Source organism: Lissotriton helveticus, chromosome 3_1 (genome assembly GCF_964261635.1).
Source record: "Lissotriton helveticus chromosome 3_1, aLisHel1.1, whole genome shotgun sequence".
NCBI classification, from domain to species: Eukaryota; Metazoa; Chordata; class Amphibia; order Caudata; family Salamandridae; genus Lissotriton; species Lissotriton helveticus.
Window position 1 is genome coordinate 1,204,053,424 of NC_136061.1, and position 20,001 is coordinate 1,204,073,424.

The following is a 20,001-nucleotide window of genomic DNA, read 5'->3' on the forward strand; positions in this document are numbered from 1 at the left end:
ATGCCTTACTACACTTGCACCTGTTACAGGAATGTCTAGTACCACAGTGTTCTCAGAGAATCTGGCGTTGATGGACAGCTGCACTCATCGATCTCTGCAGTGGTGGAACACAACCTCTTAAAGAGGTGGCTTTTTCTAGATCCTCTTCCCCACATCATTCTGACAACGGAAGCATCACTGACAGACTGGGGTGCTCACTTACAGAATCTCACAATCTAGGGTCCCTTGAATACCAAACACTAGGGTCTCCACATCAACTTCCTAGACTTCAAGATATTCATCCAGCAATGAAAGTGTTCACACCTCACCTGACCGGCAAGGTTGCCTTTGTCCGGACGCCCAATATGACCACCATGTACTATTTCCAAAAAGGAGGGGGGGAGTCACGTTCTCTACAGTTATGCCCATCTCAGACCATTTAGCTTGGGTTCTACATCATAACATTCATCTGTTATTAAACATCTCCTGGTAACGGACAACAGTTTTGCTGACCTCAGCAGGATGCGGAAACAAGTCCACGAGTAGGAACTCCACCCCCTGAGTCCTCCCTTTCTTCCACAAGTGGGGATTTCCACAAATAGATCTGTTAGTAACTGCGGACAATGCACAATGCCCAAACTTCGCCTCTAGGTTTGCACAACCAGTATCCAAGGGCAATGTCCTATGGTGTAGTATAGTTCGTATATTCCCAATAGGCTCTGCGCATTGGAATAATATATATATTACTATAGATATGACGTAGGACTTAGGTCAGTAGGTCTCTATCGAATATACTAAACTTAATTGTGAGTGCCAGCTAGCTCAGAGGTCACTGGAAACTTTCTCGAATTCACAAGAAGGGATTAGTTTCTGACAACCTCATAAACATGACAACTTTGTTCCCTAGGACTGGAATAACTATCTTCAAAGTTGTGGAAACAATAGATAAGTATTTCACTCACTCAATCGTGCATGCTTCGTTTCTACAGAGTTTGCAGAGAAATTGTGAGACAGGTGTTTTCAATAAAAGGTTTATTGAACAGTCTTCTTTCTCATGCAAGAGAGGTGAACTGCTACAATCGTTAGACAGAGTGCAAAGTATAATGCCTACAGCGAGAATAGTATTATAAAATAATACTGTAATAGCATTATATGGTTTCTAAGCCATATAAAAATACATACCTAAATAACACAGGCTAAAATACTCAATTGGTGCTTCTAAAATACGCCTACCCCAATGTACCTAACCTAGTTCTAGTACGAGGGAAGAAGTAAGTAGGGTCTTTAGCATAGGTTTAGTTTTTGCCAAGAATCTACCAAAGGTTTCTCTAGGTTCTTATCAGCTCCATACCTCAGAATGAAGGAGGTCTGGTATCTCTGTCTCGGGACTCAATTTCCCAACACCCCGCAAGTGGAGTCAGAAACACTGGAGCTGGATTTCTCAGAAGAGGAGGGCAGCTTTCTGATGAGTGTGTCAGCTGGAGAGTCGGCTTCCTTCGGCACTTGCTGTACTGAGCTGCGTCGGGCAAGTAGGTCGTTGAACTGCTCCGAACCACCGTGCTTTGCCAGGCAAGTGAAGGTATATTTATACCTTGAAGGTGTTTAAGAATGCCATGTTTGACGTAAAGTCGGGCATATGAACATCATGAATGAACCCCTAAGGAATAGATGTTCATTGTAAAACTAACTGAGTTCTTGGAGAAATCAATATTCAAGCAAGGGGAAGTCCCTAACGGCTTAAGCTGGTTTTCCAAGAAATCGTTGTGACGTTTGGTGAACGGATGGAAGTAGCCATGCCTGTATTTGGGTTGCATGGGCTATGCCTATATAAGGGCTTGATTTCTATGCCTATATAAGGGCAACGTGAATTGTACCTATATAAGGGCATGAATCGGGAACGCCGTACAACAATGGATGAACTGGTCATGGGTATTTGACTATGCCTTTCCGCCTCTCCCTCTTTTCGCGTTTGTGGTCTGGAAGCTCAAGCAAACATCTCTCACACTAATACTAGTAGCTCCCAAGTGGACCTGTCAGTCTTGGTTCCAACATTAGTAGAACTATCAGTAGTTTCCCATGAGAAGCTACCCCTCAACCCTCACCTTCTCACTCAGGGCCGTGGAGAAATCAGGCACCCAAATCCCAATGAACTCAACCTAGCAATTTGGCTCCTGAAATCATAGAATTTGGTTATCTCAGTCTCCCGCCTGAATGTATGGCTATTCTCAAAGAAGCTTGTAAGCCTACTACTAGAGCATGCTATGGAGAGATTTGTCTATTATTGCCATTATAAGAGTATCAATCCATTTAACGCTGCAATACAGTACATTGTTTGTTACTTGTTGCATCTACAGCTTTCTGGCCTTGCATTCCCATGCATACCCTTTCATCTGGCTGCAGTAGCTGCTTATATGAAAAATAGGCAGCACTTATCTTTGTTCAAAGTTCCAGTCATCAAGGCATTTATGGAAGATCTTAAGAGTGATTCCACCCTGGGTTCCACCTGCATCTAACTGGAATCTTAACATTGCCCTTATAAGACTTATGGGTCCACCATTTGAACCACTACATAACTTCCCTTTCGGGTTTTATCTTGGAAGGTCATCTTCTTAATTTCCATAACTCCACTCAAACGTGTCAGTGAGCTCCAGGCATTAACGTTGGAGGAGACTTTATTCCAGCTCCACAAGGGTAGGTTGGTCCTTTGCACCAACCCAAAATTCCTTCCAAAGGTGGTGTCTTATTTCCCCCTTAATCAATCAATTGAATTACCTGTCTTCTTTACTCGACCAGATTCCGTTGCAGAATGGGCTGTTCATACATTAGATGTTAAAAGAGCCGTTATTCACTACATTGACAGGACTAAAGACTTTTGCAAACACAAACAACTCGTTGTTGCTTTTTCACCCCCTCATAAAGGAAATACCATTTTTAAATCAGCCATTGCCAGGTGGATAGTCAAATGCATTCAGACATGTTACATTAAAGCCAAAAGGACACTACCTACACTTCCTAAAGCACACCCTACTCACAAAATAGGGGCTTCTATGGCTTTCCTAGGCAACATCCCTGTAATAATTCAGGAAACAGCTTAAAAAATTAAGGGTTTTAATTCAGCAGCACAGCATCATAAGCCAGTACATCAGAGTCCAGATACAACTGACTCAAAGATACAGAATGCTACATGAGGAAAGTTCTGTTAAGAACATAGAACCTGTAAAGAAAGAAAACATGCCTCGTGCCATTAAAGGAGAAGGAGTCACAGAGAACCTAACAGTAATACAATGACTGGATGTAACAATCCCACTAGTTGATATATGTAAAGCAGCTACATGGCCTATAACACACACTTTCACTAAACATTACTGTAAGGATATTTAGACACACCAACAAGCTAATGTAGGTCAGGCAGTGCTATGTACACTCTTTCAAACAACTGCAAAACCTACAGGTTAGCCACCACTTTAGTGGGCACTGCTATACAGCCTATGCAAAGCATGTGTATCTACAGCCACACATGCCTCGAACAGATTGTTACTTACCCTGTAAGCATCTGGTCTTGGCATGTAGTGCTGTAGATTCACCTTCTCTTGCGCCCACCCCCCTCCCCAGCCACCTGTGGCCGTTGAAGTTCCTTTCCTTTCCTTTTTTCATATGCATGGACATTTCTTTACTTACACTTACGTTACGCTCCATTTTATTTGCCTGCGGGAAAACAGTCGTAACAATGGAAGCTGCGGGAGGCCCGGCATTCGTCCCACCACCTCTCCGGGTCCAGGGATCGTTCCTGGGACCGCTCGCGGGCCGTAGTCGTCGCTCCTCTGGCTCCAAGTCTTCGCCCTTGGAATCCGGTAAGCGACGACATAAGAAGAAGTCAAAGAAGCGTGTTCGCTCACTGACGTCCCCCCATCGATCCTCTGATGCGGACGAGGGAGACAGGGGTTCTGCCCCTGCACCTTCATAGGGGCCGGGGAGTCCCGCGGCCTACCCACCCGTCGGCTACTCCCAAACAGGTGCAAGAGTTTCTTGCTGCCATGGACCGCCTTTTTAGGCCTCGGGCTCCCGCCGGCGCACCTTCGGGCCCCGTGGTCCTGTGTCAAGATCCTGTTGGTCCGCCGGCGCATCCAGCTGTGGTGCCACAGGATCCTGCGCCATTGGCTCCGGCCCTGGCACCACGAGGTCCAGCGCTGCCAGCTCCGGCCTCAGCGCCTCAGTGGGTACTGTTCGTTCCACCCTTGCCCCGGTTCCAGGACCATTTTGTTACTGCCTGGGATCCGTATTGGGAAGCCGCGCCGGTCCGGCCCCGTCTGAAGCCATTCACGGCGCCGTCTCCAACGACGTCTGTCCCTCCTCCGGCTCCTTCTGCAGCAGAGGTGGAGGACTGGGAGGGGTCCATGGACTCTTTTGCCCGGCAGTGTGACTCCGAGCGGGACTGGGTGGACGATCTGGAGGACGCAGGCGTCCTTGATGTCTCTTCTGATCCTACAATGGAGGAGGGCGCTTCCTACAAGATGGTGGTCCGTCGGGCTGCTGAGGTCCTCCACCTCGATCTTCCTACGGTGACCCTCAAAACTAACCTCCTCACTGAGGTGCTCCAGATGGCGTCTACTTCGGACGTCCTGTTGGGCACTTGGTCGCGCCCGGCCACAGGGGCCCCGGTTGATAAGAATGTTGCCAGGCATCACCGCCCGGCGACCCTGCCTTTCTGACCACTCACCCTACGCCTGAGAGTCTGCTCATCCAGGCCTCGAAGTCGCAAAGTGCCTTTCCCCCTGCTCTGCCGGATAAGGACTCTAAGAAGCTGGATCAGTCCGGTAAGCGGCTGTTCTCTTCGGCCAGCTTGGGGCTGCGGTCGGTGAACACCAACTGCTTATTAGGCCGCTATTCCCACGCGGTGTGGGATACTGTTGCCCAGGTGTTGCCTCAGTGTCCTGAGGAGGTCCAGGCTGTACTTTTCCTGGCGGTTGCTGAGTTTGCCATTCGGTGTGATTTGGATACAGCTGACTCGTTAGGCAGGGGGATTTCTACGACTGTGGCGCTACATCGCCATGCCTGGTTGCGTTCTACTGGGTACTCGCCCGATGTCCAGAGCTCGCTCATGGATATGCCTTTTGATGGCACTCGCCTGTTAGGCGATAAGGCACTGGAACGTTTTAAGGACTCGCGCGCCACGGCCTAGTCCTTGGGTCTTTCTGCAAAGAGCCCGTTCACTCCTGGCTTTCGTTCCCTTTGTGGCCTCGGCAGAGGGTCCCAGGCACGTTCCGTCAGCAAGCCTGTGCAGAACCAGCCTCAGCGCGGACACGGCTTCTGCAGGGGCAGGTCTGGGAATCGGCGTGGAGGTCAGTCCACCTCCCCTACCCCACTGCTTCTACCTCCAAACCTTCCTAATCCAAGCTTTGTGGAGCACCCCACGCCGGTGGGTGGCAGGATCCTCCACCACCTCCGCCACTGGCGCGATATCACATCGGACAAGCGGGTGTTGCAGATCATCCACAAGGGTTACTCCCTTCCTTTTCAGTCCACCCCTCCAGCCATGCCACCTCAGTACCACCGCACGTCGGGGAACCACTTGGCACTACTCCAGCAGGAAGTCACGACCCTCTTGGCTAAGGGGGCCACAGAGTGCGTTCCTGGGCCAGAAGTAGGGAGTAGTTGTTATTCCCACTACTTTCTGGTCCCCAAGAAGGACAAAGGGGGTCTGCGTCCTATCTTGGACCTCCAGGACGTCAATTGCTTCCTCCGGAAGGAGAAGTTCAAGATGCTGAATCAATCAATCAATGTATTTGTAAAGTGCGCTACTTACTTGTGAGGCTCTCAAGGCGCTAAGGGATGGGGGTGCTGCTGCTGCTACAAGAGCCAGGTCTTGAGGAATCTTCTGAAGGTGAGCAGGACTTGAGTCTGCCGTATGTGGATGGGGAGGGTGTTCCAGGTCTTGGCGGCGAGGAAGTGGGGGTGTAGAAGCTGAGACGTCTGTTGAGGTACGCTGGTCCGGTGTTGTGGAGGGCTTTGTGTGCGTGGGTGAGGAGCTTGAAGGTTATCCTCTTGTTGACGGGTAGCCAGTGTAGTTCTCTCAGGTGGGGAGTGATGTGGCTGCAGCGAGGGATGTTGAGAATCAGTCGTGGGGAGGCGTTCTGGATGCGTTGCAGCCGTCTCAGGAGTTTGGCAAGAACTCTTGCGTAGAGTGCGTTTCCGTAGTCCAACCTGCTGCTGACGAGGGCCTCAGTGACGGTTCTTCTTGTTTCGGTGGGGAGCCACTTGTAGATCCTGCGGTGCAAGTGTAGGGCATTGACGCAGGAGGAGGAGACGGCATTGACCTGCTTAGTCATGGCGAGGGTGGAGTCGAGGAGGAATCCTAGGTTGCGTGCATGGTCGGTGGGTGTTGGTGCTGTTCCCAGTGTGATCGGCCACCAGGTGTCGTCCCAGGCTGAGGGGGTGGATCCGAGGATGAGAACCTCCGTCTTGTCCGAGTTCAGCTTCAGTCGGCTGTTCCTCATCCATTCGGCGACGGCCTTCATTCCTTCGTGGAGGTTGTTTTTTTTTGGTGTGGGGTCTTTGGTGAGGGAGAGGATCAGCTGGGTGTCGTCGGCGTAGGAGATGTTGTTGAGGTTGTGCTGTCGGGCGGCGGGGCGAGAGGAGCCATGTAGATGTTGAACAGCGTTGGGCTGAGGGATGAGCCCCATGGGTACGCCACAGACTCTGGCTCAGACTCTGGCTCAGGTTTTGGCTGCCCTCGACCCTGGAGACTGGATGGTAGCATTGGACTTGCAGGACACATATTTTCACATCCCCGTCCTGCGTTACCTGCGGTTCACGGTAGGCCAGGAGCATTTTCAATTTGCCGTGCTCCTCTTCGGCCTTACCAGCGCCCCTCGGGTGTTCACGAAAGTGATGGCGGTGGTCGCAGCTCATCTGTGCAGCTCAGGGGTGTCAGTCTTCCCCTACCTCGAGGACTGATTGTTGAAGGCCGGCTCGCCCCAGACAGTCGTCACCCACCTTCAGACTACAGCCGACATCCTGCCTTTGCTGGGGTTCTCCATCAAAGTGCCGAAGTCGCACCTGAGTCCCTCTCAGAAGCTCCCCTTCATCGAAGCGGTTCTGGATTCGACACAGTTTTGGGTTTATCCTCCCGAGTAGCGAGTCCAGGATATTAGGCTATGATTCTGATCTTTCAGCCTCTATCCCGGGTTTCAGTTAGGATGACCCTCCGGCTCCTGGGCCTGATGGCCTCCTGCATCCTGCTAGTGCAACATGCCAGATGGCATATGCGGGCTCTGCAGTGGGACCTGAAGTTCCAGTGGGCACAGCATCAGGGCAACCTATCCGATCACGTCCAGATTTCGGAGAGCACTGCACTACACTTGCAGTGGTGGCTCACGAATCGCGATTGGGTCAATGGCAGATCCCTCTCCCTTCCCCAACCGGAGCACACAATGGTGACGGATGCGTCTTTCCTGGAATGGGGAGACCACTTGGGAGAGACGGAGATCAGAGGCCTCTGGTCTCCGGCAGAGTCCCGGCTCCATATCAACCTTCTGGAGCTGCGGGCTATCCGACTTGCACTGAAAGCATTCCTTCCCTCTGTCTGGGGAAGTGTAGTGCAGGTGTTCACGGACAACACCACCGCCATGTGGAATTGCAACAAGCGGGGTGGGGTCCTGGACCCTTTGGCAGGAGGCTCTGCGCCTCTGGATATGGCTGGAACATCAAGGCATCACCTTGGTGGTTCAACTCCAGGCAGGTTCCCTGAACGCCAGGGTGGACAAACTCAGCCGTCGGTGCTTGATGGATCACAAATGGCGTCTGAACTCGGACGTGGCGCAAGGTCTCTTTCAGCAGTAGGGAGAGCCTTGGTTAGATCTATTCGCCACCGAAGAGAACGCGCAATGTCATCAGTTCTGCGCGTTGGAATTTCCAAGGCGGCACTCGCTCGGCGGCGCTTTTTGTCACGAGTGGAGCTGCGGTCTGTTGTATGCCTTTCCGCCTATACCACTTCTGCCCAGAGTGCTGAAGAAGATCAGGCGCGACCGGGACCAAGTCATCCTTGTGGCCCTTGATTGGGCACGAAGATACTGGTATCGCGAGCGACTCATCTGGACGATCGATCCCCCGATCCGACTGCCTCTTCGGGAGGATCTTCTATCGCAGCAGCAGGGGACGGTCCTCCACCCGAACCTGTCCAGCCTCCACCTCCATGCGTGGAGGTTGAGCGGCGACAGTTGACAGCTTTGGATCTTCCTCCCGAAGTCTGTGATGTCATTCTGGCAGCCAGGCGACCCTCCACGAAAACGGTATACGCCTGCAGGTGAAACAAGTTTATGGCATGGTGCACAGATACGTCTGTGGATCCCCTTTCTGCCCCTCTTTCCGAAGTCCTTCTGTTCCTTCTTTCCTTGGCCAGGCAGGGCTCTGCTCTGGGCACTATCAAGGGTTATCTTTCTGCCATCTCCGCCTTTCTACGGCTTCCTGATCAGCCTTCTCTTTTTAAGTCCCCGGTTGTTAACCGTTTCCTGAAAGGCATTATACACGCGTTCCCTCCGGTCCCGTTTATAATGCCTTAGTGGGGTTTGAATCTTGTGTTGACTTAGTTGATGTGCGCTCCCTTTGAGCCGCTTCACATCTGTACTTAAGGTCTTCTCACCTTAAAGTCTGCTTTCCTGGTTGCTCTCACCTCTGCCAGAAGAGTGTGTGAGCTCCAGGTTCTGTCTTCTAAACCTCCTTTCCTTTCTGTTCATCCGGACAAGGTGGTTTTATGGACCTGTCCTCCTTTCTTGCCAAAGGTTGTTACGCCCTTCCACATCGGGCAGACCATCACTTTGCCCACCTTTTTCCGACTCCGCATCCTTCCAAAGAGGAGGAGAGGCTCCATCGTCTGGACCCAAAACGTGCGCTCTCATTCTATCTGACGCGCACACAGCAGTTCCGGGTGATGACCAGCTCTTTGTTGGCTACGTGGGTGCCAAAAAAGGTCGGGCCGTGCACAAACTGACCATCTCTCGGTGGGTCGTTCTCTGCTTCAAAGCCTGTTACTCCATGGCTAAGAAGTAGCCTCCTGTGGGGCTGCATGCCCATTCCACCAGGGCAACGGCAGCCACTACTGCCTTGGGACGCGGCGTTCCCTTGCAGGACATTTGTCAGGCAGCTACGCGGGCCTCGCTGCACACGTTTACCAAGCATTACTGCCTTGACAGTCAAGTCCAGAGAGACTGCTTCTTTGGCCGTTCTGTTCTCCATGACTTTCTGGTGTAATCTTGTTCGCAGACCCACCACCGGGGTTGGTATTGCTGGGGTATCTATTCTAAGGTAAGGAATCTTATCACTAACGTTGCTCTTTCAGATGCACAAGTTACTACTTGTGTAACAATATATCTGTAAGAGACATTAGTTGGTGATAGATTCCTTACCGACCCACCCATCCTCCCCGTTCTGCGAACCGATTACTAGGATTAAGGTCATCCCTTTCAGGGCCCTAGTTTCAATGCACCAGTGGTCAGTATCTTGTATGGCTCTGCGTTCCTGGCGTGGAAATTAGTGTACAGAACTGCCATCAGCACGCAGGGGTGGCGTCTAAGTAGTCTCCGTGACGTCATCTCGGCGCATACGACGCCAGCGATGCCGCAGGATGCCACCTACTGACGCGCAAGGGTACTGCTAAGCAAATCTTTCCGGATCCAGTCTTACACCTGGGGATATTCTAAGGTAAGGAATCTATCACTAACTAATGTCTCTTACAGATATATCGTTACACAAGTAGTTACTTGTGCACCAAGAACAGATGCTCACAGGGTAAGTAACATAATCCATCCTTGCTTTGTGAAGTATTTGTGAGTTGCCCCTTATTTCTCCATGTTGAACAGAAGCTTGAGAAAGCATGCTTGTTTTCCCGCTTTGTGTACTCATTGTGGTTTCTATAAGTGTGTGCGAAAAGTGGAAGAGTCTGTCAGTCAGTGCATGGTTGGGATGTTATTGAGGGTCTAAGGTTTGATTTCTCTTGGTTCTTAGGCTGTAGAGAAGTTGTGTAGTTTTGACTGTGTTGAGCTTGGCAGAATGTTGAAGGGAGGGAGTTCTCTGGCTGTCGTGCTTATCTGGGTTGGGGATATTGAGGATGGACTCGTTGATGGTTGGAGGTCCTCCGATGCATATTCCTTGGTCCTTAAGATGTAGTCTGTAGGGTCTGCACTGTTGGTGGTTGTGGAACATTTGGGTTTCTTTTGGTGGGAAGCACTTAGTGGTTCTACTACTCTGGGGACATTCATCAGTATCCTCTGGTCTCCTTTGCAGGAGTACGAACAACTTCAAAAGATGTACGGTGTGCAGGTTGACGAGAGGACTTTGGAGCAGACTCAACAGCAGCACATACTCTACCAGCAGGAACAGCACCAAATCCTCCATCAGCAGATACAGGTATTCACCCCTGCAACTTTAGGGAAGAGGTTGTATCCCAGGATCATAATAGGGTGAAAATAAATGTATGACCCTCACAGAGAGTATTCTCTAGCCCCTACTTAATTGAGGGGAGCTGTGATATAATGTTAGGTCTCTCACATGCTACAGATGTATGCGTCGGTATCACAAGGCCACCATTTCTCCGCCTGTGCCTTCAAATGAAGATATGATTCCTACAAGATGCTGACAGGCTCCTGTTATGGCCGTTACGGAGAGACTCCTCCTGCTCTGCATCTTTTTGACTAAAGATTCAGCACCCCAAACCCTCACAGGCTGCTGCCACTATTTACTTCCCATCATTGGCTCGTTCCTGGTCATTACACATTGAGCTGGGCATTGAGTGCCAAGAAGAAGATGCCCGAGATTGAGGTCTCTTAAAACTGGTTTGTATTCAGGTCTGCGTCCTGGTGGAAGCTCAGACACTTTTGTCGCAGGGTTACTAAATTATTTCTCTTTGGCAGACAACTAAGGATTGTCAGTTCTAATGTCAGCCATTATTTTCATCATCTGTGTTATATCACCACTTCCCCTTTGACATTCTCCCTACTCTCCCTCTAGCTTATTTACCCGCTTTCACTCTGGCATACACCAGATTTGTGTCATGTCAATCTCTGCATCTTCTGGCACCTTTTTTGTATCTCCTCCCTGTCTTTCTCTCTTGACCATGTTACTCTAATTGTGTACCACCTCATGGCTGGCTCGTTTGATAATAGCGGTAACACTTATTGCTGTGTAATGTTGACTGAAACCCTTCAGTCATGAGGGAAGGGGGCCTTGCCTTTTGTGACTTTTACTTTTCAATAACTCTTCTCTTCGCTCTTTCTCAAATCAGGACTGTATCCGACCAGCACAGCCTTCACCTCCCCTTCAACCTCAGGCGATGGGACAAGCTTGTGAAAACCAGCCAACTCTCCTTACTCACCAGCTACAGAGGTAACCCCATGGGGAATGCAGTGCGCATGGTGTATGGGTAAGGGCTGCTCTGCCTGTGGAACACACTGCAGAAATTTCTGGCAAGGACCAGTAACGCAGAGCTCTGCTATAGCTGGCCCTTCCCATTCATACACGCTAACAGTATTGTTGGCATCGCCTAGTAATAACGCAGTTCTTCCTGAAGTACATATCATAAACAAACTCGCTCAGTGAGTCAAACCTCAAAGTCCAGGGAGCTCTGCCAGCAGTTCCTTTTACTTTTGTACACACCGCCATTGTGGACCTGCTCCTGGCAATAAAAGGTTGTATTGTAAGTTGCTTGTCCCATTCCTCATGTCAGCGTCATGCTGGCCGGTATACCCTCAATTTCCCAATACTTCACTCTCCCTACCCTCACTTTTCATACTGCTCAACTCCCCTCATTCTTATCCCTGAACATCAAATGTGTCACTGATCTGTTAGTAAAGCTGTGCATTCTGCGTGGCATTCATATAGCACTTTTTAATGAAAGTGCTGCCTTTTTCCAGGTTTTTCATTTGTGCCTCTTGTTATTCTTCAATAATCAAATAACAAGCACTGTTTTGGCACGTGGGGCCTGTACTAAGTATTCGCAAACCCTTTACATGTTAACACTTGCCCTGCTGGAACCTATAGTTATTTCTTTGTCTTTCCCCTCATAGGTTACGAATCCAGCCATCTAGTCCACCTCCGACACATCCCAGCAATCACCTCTTTCGCCAACCAAATAACAGCCCTCCCCCTGTCACCAGCACCATGCTGCAGAATCACGGTAAGTACATAAGACTCTCCAGCTCACCTGATAGTATGTCCCTTGCTGTACACCATGTCTTTGGCTTTGTTAGATTTTGCCTTATCAAAGCTAACTGTGAGTATCCAGCTGGCCCTTGTCTTCCACTTGGTGGAACTGCCAGTTGTAATTTTATTTCTGGTATAGTTGTAGAGCACAAAAACTGTTCTCCCACACAGGATATGTTTACACTAAAAATACACATACCATAGCCTTCCAATGTACAACTAGTAGCAGAAAGAACGGAGAGGCAAACCTGTATTACATTGAAGAGAACAACCACGTTTTCAAAAGGTTGCATAATTTAAGTAAGCTTGGTTCTTGCCAGAGGAACAGAGTTTTTTAGGATTTAGATTTTGAACTGGAGATGATCCCTTTTATGGCTTTCTTAATTTAATTTCCTCAAAGTCTGCACTCAGGATTTCCCTGTTTGCTTTCTATTGTCTTCTGGTTTTTTTAAGAGTTACTGTACAGAGGTCCTCCTTACTAGTGGCCTCTTAATTCTGTTGGGGCCAGTTACAGCAGTGTTCAGCCTCATCAGCATTATGAAATCTGCAGGTTACACAGCAGACCTCTTTATCTTTACCCGGAGTTTTTGGATGCTAAAAACAGCAACAATCTCCATGTGAAAGTATGGTGGAATATTAGGAAATGCTGTGCCCCATGTCCCCGGTAATCCCACATTTAATAGAGGTCTCTTCAGTGCCAGCATTTAATGGGCCAGAAATTACCCACCCCTAATTACTGGTACCTGCCGGTATGGGTAACTCAGGAGGTGGGAAAAATCTGGCCATTTTACTGGCCCACTCATAATGCGGGCCAATGGTATCTTCCTCCCCTCAGTTGGAGTTGTTGCTTGAAGGGGTTTCCTTTCCTGCTGGTCCGCTTCGAATCTTTTAGTCATGAGACATGAATTGGCGGGGTAGTTAAAATATACCACTTGATTGTAAGAGTTGAGAGTCGTTTGTCAAATCCAGTGGTTCATTGCAGCCATTTTAGGAGTAAGGAAAACTCTGAAGAAGGCTTCACTCTCTGGTCCTCTACTCTAGGTCTTGGGCTTATGGTCCTTGTTGTCCAGCTTTGTCTCTGTACCCTTGTGGTTGATTTGCTGTAAGTTGACCAATCACCTTAAGCAACTTCCTTAGTCCTGGGGCTATGTCTGTGGCAAGCTCATGTGGCTTCTCATTCCAGGGTTCTGCTTATTGTAATGCGAAAGCAGACTTTGGTCCTTTTGGGCATCTAATACTGTCAGTTTTAACAGTCACGTGATCGAGACAGACATGGTGCAAGATTCACATATGTCCATGAGCGGTCATCTCCCCCATAATGGTCTTCCCGGTTTGATGTCCAGATACAGAGGTGAAATTCTTTAGGACCACAGTCTGGCTTCTGAGAACCTAGAATTCTATTAACTATGCTTATTCAGGAACTCAAAATTGATTGATTGCAGTCATTTTCAAAGAACACTTACACCAATAGGCTTCATGGCACTAATATACCTAGCAACCTAATTATATGCAGCAGAAGATGATTAAGATTCTGTCTTGGGTGCCACATTAGGAATCTAGAACCAGTCACTCCATTTCTTCGGTACCATTCGTCCTTAAATCTTCATTATGCTTACATTTGAGTGCACCTGCCATCAGTGCCAGATTACAGAATAAGGCGAGCCCAGTAAAACTATTCCCTCATGCTATGTAAAAGATCTTGTGCAAGAATTATTGGAAAAATCTTCTCTTTTAAGGGCCTCTGTTCTCCTGTGGGAAATAAGTACAATTGTTTCTAGTTTGCTGGTGTCTCGTTACGTGCGAACCGTAACACTTGAAGTGGTAAGCAAATATCGTTATGGCAGTCACCTCAAGTAGAGACTTAATCCACTGAGAATGGATACATGTCACCCTCCTATCAATTTCTAGAAGGACAAAGTAGTCCACCGTTTATTTATTTGATGGTTTTAAAAAGCGTTCTCTTGCTCAAATGAGTATTAAGGTGTTTCACAGAGAGCAATGAGAGTGACATATATAAGTATAATTGTGCAACAGGTTATATGTCACTTTACCAGGCACTATGAAGAAAAAAAACACACAACAGCATAGTGATGCAACTGGGGGGGGTGAACAAATGAGGGAAAAAGGTGGATACATTATTGGGATGAAGGGAGACAGGAGAAAGAGAGTATAGGAAGAAAGATAAATATACAGTTACATACAATAAAAATAAGAGGAGATTGTATAAGGTCAGAGATCAGTGAACTAATCACCAGCAGAACATTTCCTGGGTCAGATTAGGGATTATTAATAGGCCCTACTATTGGGGGAAGGGAGCCATGCAAGAAGTATCTGAGTGGGGATTATGGAGCTTGGAACCCACAAGGTAGAATCTAAATAGAAATAGGTCCTTTTCTGAAAGTCTAATGGTTCAGTGTTTTCTACTGAGGACCCCCAGCTTGACAGCGGGGACTAATCAGAAAAGCACATGACACTATAAATGACAGGCAAGATGTAGACCAGTATGTATCCTGGATTACTTAATTCTGCTCCTGGTAGTGGCTCAGGACTAGCCATCGTCTTATTCTGCTCTGTGTGAGTCTTCTGTCGATACTTTTCACAGCACATTGGCTCTGAGATATCAGAGCTAATGGGGAAAGAAAGTAGCAACTCCTAGTTATGGATAAGATGTTCAAGCTCCCAGGCTTCTTTTTTTATCGAAGTTTTGTGCTAGCCCCAAATAATCCCAGTACTGTAGTCTGGCAACCACGATAGCCCATGAGTCTGCTGGCGGGTGGAGGGGAGGCGGGCGGGGGGTGGGGGTTCTAACAGTTCAAGGACGCCTCTCCTCTGCATCATGTAACTTTGCAACGAATGCCATGAGAAATCGCCTCATTACAGTCAGAGTGGTCAGTCTCCGACTTCTTGCTGCAACCTCAATTACTCTGCTGGCCCGCCTCCAGCTAATTACATCTGACACTTTTGTCGCGGGCTTTCTCTAGCCAACGAGTGAGCTGCTGCTCACTTGGGAGTGGAAGGCTGAAGGACAGGGGTGATCAAAAACATGAATAGTGAGAGGAAGACAGTGAGAGACAGAACAAGGCTAATAACAAATTGGGCAGAGGCAGGGTTGTTCTTTCTCCCTGTCTCTTGAACAGTAAGAGGGAGACGCAGTGGGTGTGCTATGACTGGGAGGTATGTAGAGACAGTGAGGGGGGTTAAGACAGCAGCAGTGAGACACAAAAAGTGGAAGCAGTGAGGAGGAACTTCCCTCTGCATCTGCACACGCGAATGTTTTTGTGGGTTATACACACTGGTGTGAATATCCTCCCGTGCACCGGCTGGCATGAATCCAAAGGAATCTGCAGAGTAGAATAGAGCACACCTCTTTACCCACCCTGCCTGGTTTGTAGCTCATGTTCTTGTAGTCTGCCCTCGAGGCATCGTCCAGAAAGCTTCTAGACTGCTTGTCTAAAAGAAGAGCATTCCTTTGCAGGTGCAGCCTCTCCATCGCAGTATCAGGCCATTCCCTCTCACACGGCCATCTTCCAGCAGTCGGGCACAAGCTCTCCTCCTCCATTGCCGCGCATGAGCCTCCAGAAGCAGACGCCTCCAGTCACGCAGGTCACCATCCAGGTGCAGGAACCATCAGACATGATGGGGAACAATGTGCTGCAAGGTGCCCCAGTTCAGGGCATGGCTGCCCACCCCAGGGGCATGCCCGTCAGTCAGTGTGCCAACCAGATCCAGATGCAGCATCGGGCCAACCTGATGGCAACAATGACCAGCTATACACACAAGCCGCTGTCCAAACAGCTGAGTGCGGACAGTGCAGAGGCCCACAGGTGAGTGTCAATATTACTGTGTGCAGGAGGACACCCTTGAGTGCCGACCTAGTTACTGGCTATAATGTGGAGGTCCAGGTAAGTGCCATCATTACTGAAGGGCGAGGTCTCAGGTGAGTGCAAGCTCATTTCTGACCTCACTGTGGAGGTGTACAGGTGATTGCTACCTTTACTGAACGTAGCAGGTACCCTGTGAGTGCAAGCTCATTTCTAGTTGCAATGGGGAGGTCTGTTGTTGGCGGTCACTATTATGTAGTAGAAGAGCCCACAGGGGAGTGTGAGCTTGTTAATGAGTGTGGTGTGTTACCAATACATAGAGGGGTGCAGAGATAAGTGCCAGTATTACCAGTGCCAAATGCAGACTGTACCAAGACCCACAGATTCATTCGAACTCATTATTGAGTGAGGGGGTGTATGACACTTAATCAAGGTTAATTATGGCAACCTACAATTATATCCATCCACTACATGGACATGGTTTGTATATAATTATTTTTACCTTTACATTGTCTGCCTAACCATGTTAACTGTTAAAATTCACTTACTATACTTACTCTGCTTAGTAGGGGTATAACAATGTAGTGGATGCAATAGAATTGTCATGTAATGTAGCGCTAGGAGCCCATGAGCCCAGTAACCACCTCCCTTGCATGGTATGAGTGTGTGTATGACGATGTGTGAAGAAGTTGACTGCCACTCGAATATATGATCCCCATATGTTTCTTGTACACTATATCCAGGGTATAGTTCCCTTGAGTAACGCAACTCCCAGCGCCCCTTCTTTTGCACACTGCGTTGTATGTGCATTCAACGAAAACACAATCTGATTAAAACATCTGACAAATCTTTTTGTCAAACCCGCTTGGACAAACATTTCTAGCCAGAAAGGCTTTCCCTGGGCTGACGAAGCCCAACCTGGTGAAAGCCCTTTTTAGTGATTTTTTTTAAACACTGTATTTAAGGCAGTATTGTGTTTTCAAGTGTGTTGGGGCTTTGAAAAAGCCCTTCTAACAACCCCACACCCTATCCAAGTCACCCCTATGCTCAGTTCCCACACACTTTATCCTTCTTACCTTTACCTCGCTCGCTTCTATTTTTTTCCCTGGGTCATTGTCCTCCTCTTCGCTACCGGTTTGCGTTAGGCATAAAAAAAACAAGACCATTGCAACCTATTTTCTCTTTTTTAAAATTTAAATTAACGACGTATTCTTACAATTTCTATTGTAATAGGAATTGTATAAAGTGTTTCCAAGGTTTTTCTCCACGGCCCAGGATACTATCCAATCCTCGAATCCTTTCCCACTAAATTATTCTATTTTCATAGAAAAGCTATATTGTCATTGTGGCCTTTCTCCAAAATGAAGTTTTGTCGTCCTGATTTCCTAATGCTGGTTTTCTTCTTTTTGGACTTTCGCCATAATTAAAAAATGCCGACTGGCACCGTAACTGCGAGTATTCTTGAAATATTCCTTATCCTAAGGCTCGGAATAGTTCTGTCCTGTGAATCTGTGAAAGATTCCCAGTGCTGGATAGCCATACATGCAGGTACATAACGATTTTTAACCAGCGGTGACATAAATCCTCCTATGTTAGTGGGTATCGTGCAGAGTGCGATCAAAGTAGCTGTTCTCTAAATGGTAATGTCTGTGTTTCTTATTTTTGAGGATGGCGTGTACGATTATTAATTTGTCTTATCTGATATATGCAGAAGGTAGCTAGCCACACTCAAGGAAACCCTGCATTAGTGCGCTGTATGAGTGTGTATGTGCGTGAGAGAGCTGGCATCATAACTGAAATAACATCTGTTTTGCTTCTTTGCAGCTTAAATATGAGCAGGTTTCCCCCTGCGAACTACGAGCAGGCTCACATTCATCCCCACCTCTATTCCGAGCAGCCAAGGGCCCCCACCACGACCTACAGCCCTGCATCAGGTGTGCCGTATTCCCAGGCACAGGTCCTGAAAGTCCCACAGCTGGACCAATTCCCCAGTTTTTCTCAGAGCGCCCAGCAGAATTATCCCACCTCAGCCCTGCAGCAGGCACTGCTCTCCCCCACACCTGGGGACTATATGCGTCACCAGCAGCAACAGCAGCAGCAGCAACAAGTGCCACACATGCTGCAGGGGCTCCTGTCGCCCCGGCACTCTCTGACTGGGCACACAGATGTGCGGCTGCCGCAGGTGGAGTTTGCACAGTTGATCAAGCAGCGCCAGCAGCAACAGCAGGAGTTTAACGAACTGGTCAGGCAAATGAACCAAGGGGATGCCGGGACAATGGGCCAGAACCTGTCTGAACTCCAGAGCTTGTCGTTGCCTTATCAGAACGCGGACCCCTATCCTCACCACCACACCAGCCCTCAGCACCTGCTGCAGATCCGAGCCGAGTGTCTACAGCAGCAGGCCCCTACACCAGCACATCGGTATGTACACCAGCCGCCCCTCGTCCACTCAGAAAGCATGGAGGAGGAGAGTTCGAGTGACGGGGGCAGGGACAGCTTTGACAATGAGCCAGAGACTTTGTGCACAATGACCAAAGGCTGCCATGAAAGCCCCCGGCTGCACAGTGCCAGTGGGCACGGGGACCCTGAATCCTTGCGCAGGACAACGCCTCATGGTCAGGACTCTTCACCGCATCATTATAGACATTCACCTGTCCCTGGCTTTGGTAGAAATAAAACGCCTAGCAGAGGTAAGTTGAAGATAGTGGTTGATTTTGGTGCAATTTGGCACCAAGATGATTTTTATGTGATGTTTGCAGGAGAGATGCAAAGGTCTTAGTAGTCGAAAGTATCCCCTATAGATGGCTCGTGGTAATGTCCAAGGCCACTGAGAAGACGCATAAAGGAAAGCAGTTATGATCGTCATAGCTGCTGATGGATGGTAGGTAAACACGGGACCCCAAAGAAGCTACGGACACTGAATTGAGGGCCCTTGCTACAAATACATAGTAGGTAAAGGTTGCTCTGGTAAAAAAAAACCAATGGCAGCTACTCAAGTGTCATTCCTTTAAGAAAAGCAAACAGATGGTTGTTTTATGGCCGCTGTGGGGCGGGTAATGGGAAGCAGTTTACAGTATGAGAAATCTGTTAAAAGCATCAGAAATCCCTTTGAAAATCTACCTTCTGTACCAGTGATAAGCAGGTAAAGTTTTGGACAGGCAGTGACCAGGCCTCGGCGATAAAAGAAAAATCTCCAATCTCTCCTAGGTCTTTACTTTTTTAGGTATATTTTGCAACGACCGGGATGGTTGAAATTGCATGGCAACCTTACTTTGAGAAATAAAATGCTAATGAGGAAAATAATTTTTTGTCTAATAAGAGAGGGCTTGCCCAACAAATGTTGAACTACGCCCAGTAAATGTGTTTTCTATTACTGTGATGGTTTGTTCTCGAGCAGTTGCGGCCTCAGAGGAATTGAGACAAAAAAGTTTTAACCAGGTCTGTGGAGCTGAACCCTCACCAGGCTCGGTTGACAAGACTGAGCAGGTTCCTGTTGTGCCCCAAATAGTAATAGATTTTCTTTCCCTTCTCTGGCCTTGTCAGGATACTGCACTGCTCAGATGTTAACTCCATTAGGACATGGGGATACATCCAAAGTAGTTTGTGATAGCAACAGAAGTCAGAGAATTACTGCATGCAGATGCTACTAATTGTGATTTATTGTATGTTGCTGACAGCCAGACAAGTTCTTCGGCATTGTGTGGTTTGGCTGTTTACATAAACATATACATGGGAACAAGAAGAGACGGGCACTGCTCTTTGATGCTTGAACCCAGGTGGTAAAGGTAAACAAGCTGTTTGGGCAAATGTTGTTGCAAAACCAGTAACCGTACCTCAGTTTGTCAGAAGGCATTTAGAACTTTCATTGATAATATCAGTTAAACACTACCTCCCTTGTGTAATTCATGTAGGTAGTCATTCTAAGAAAGTAATGCACAATTCCTTGTTTCAGAAGTAGCTTGTTTTATCCCCTGCAGACCCAGTGGGTACAGCCACTCACCCTCCTTTC

General features: G+C 48.3%; 1 protein-coding gene across 3 annotated transcripts in view; it reads left to right on the forward strand.

Annotated features, from left to right (window-relative positions):
• The window catches only part of SIK3 (SIK family kinase 3), a 739,490-nt gene that overhangs the window by 652,287 nt on the left and 67,202 nt on the right, over positions 1–20,001 (forward strand). For all 3 annotated transcript variants that reach the window (XM_078681850.1, XM_078681849.1, XM_078681848.1), the window contains exons 17-21: positions 10,258–10,380; positions 11,255–11,355; positions 12,036–12,145; positions 15,647–15,995; positions 17,817–18,682. In XM_078681850.1, the coding sequence (XP_078537976.1) occupies positions 10,258–10,380; positions 11,255–11,355; positions 12,036–12,145; positions 15,647–15,995; positions 17,817–18,682 (1,549 nt within the window). The remainder of the gene's footprint in view (positions 1–10,257; positions 10,381–11,254; positions 11,356–12,035; positions 12,146–15,646; positions 15,996–17,816; positions 18,683–20,001) is intronic.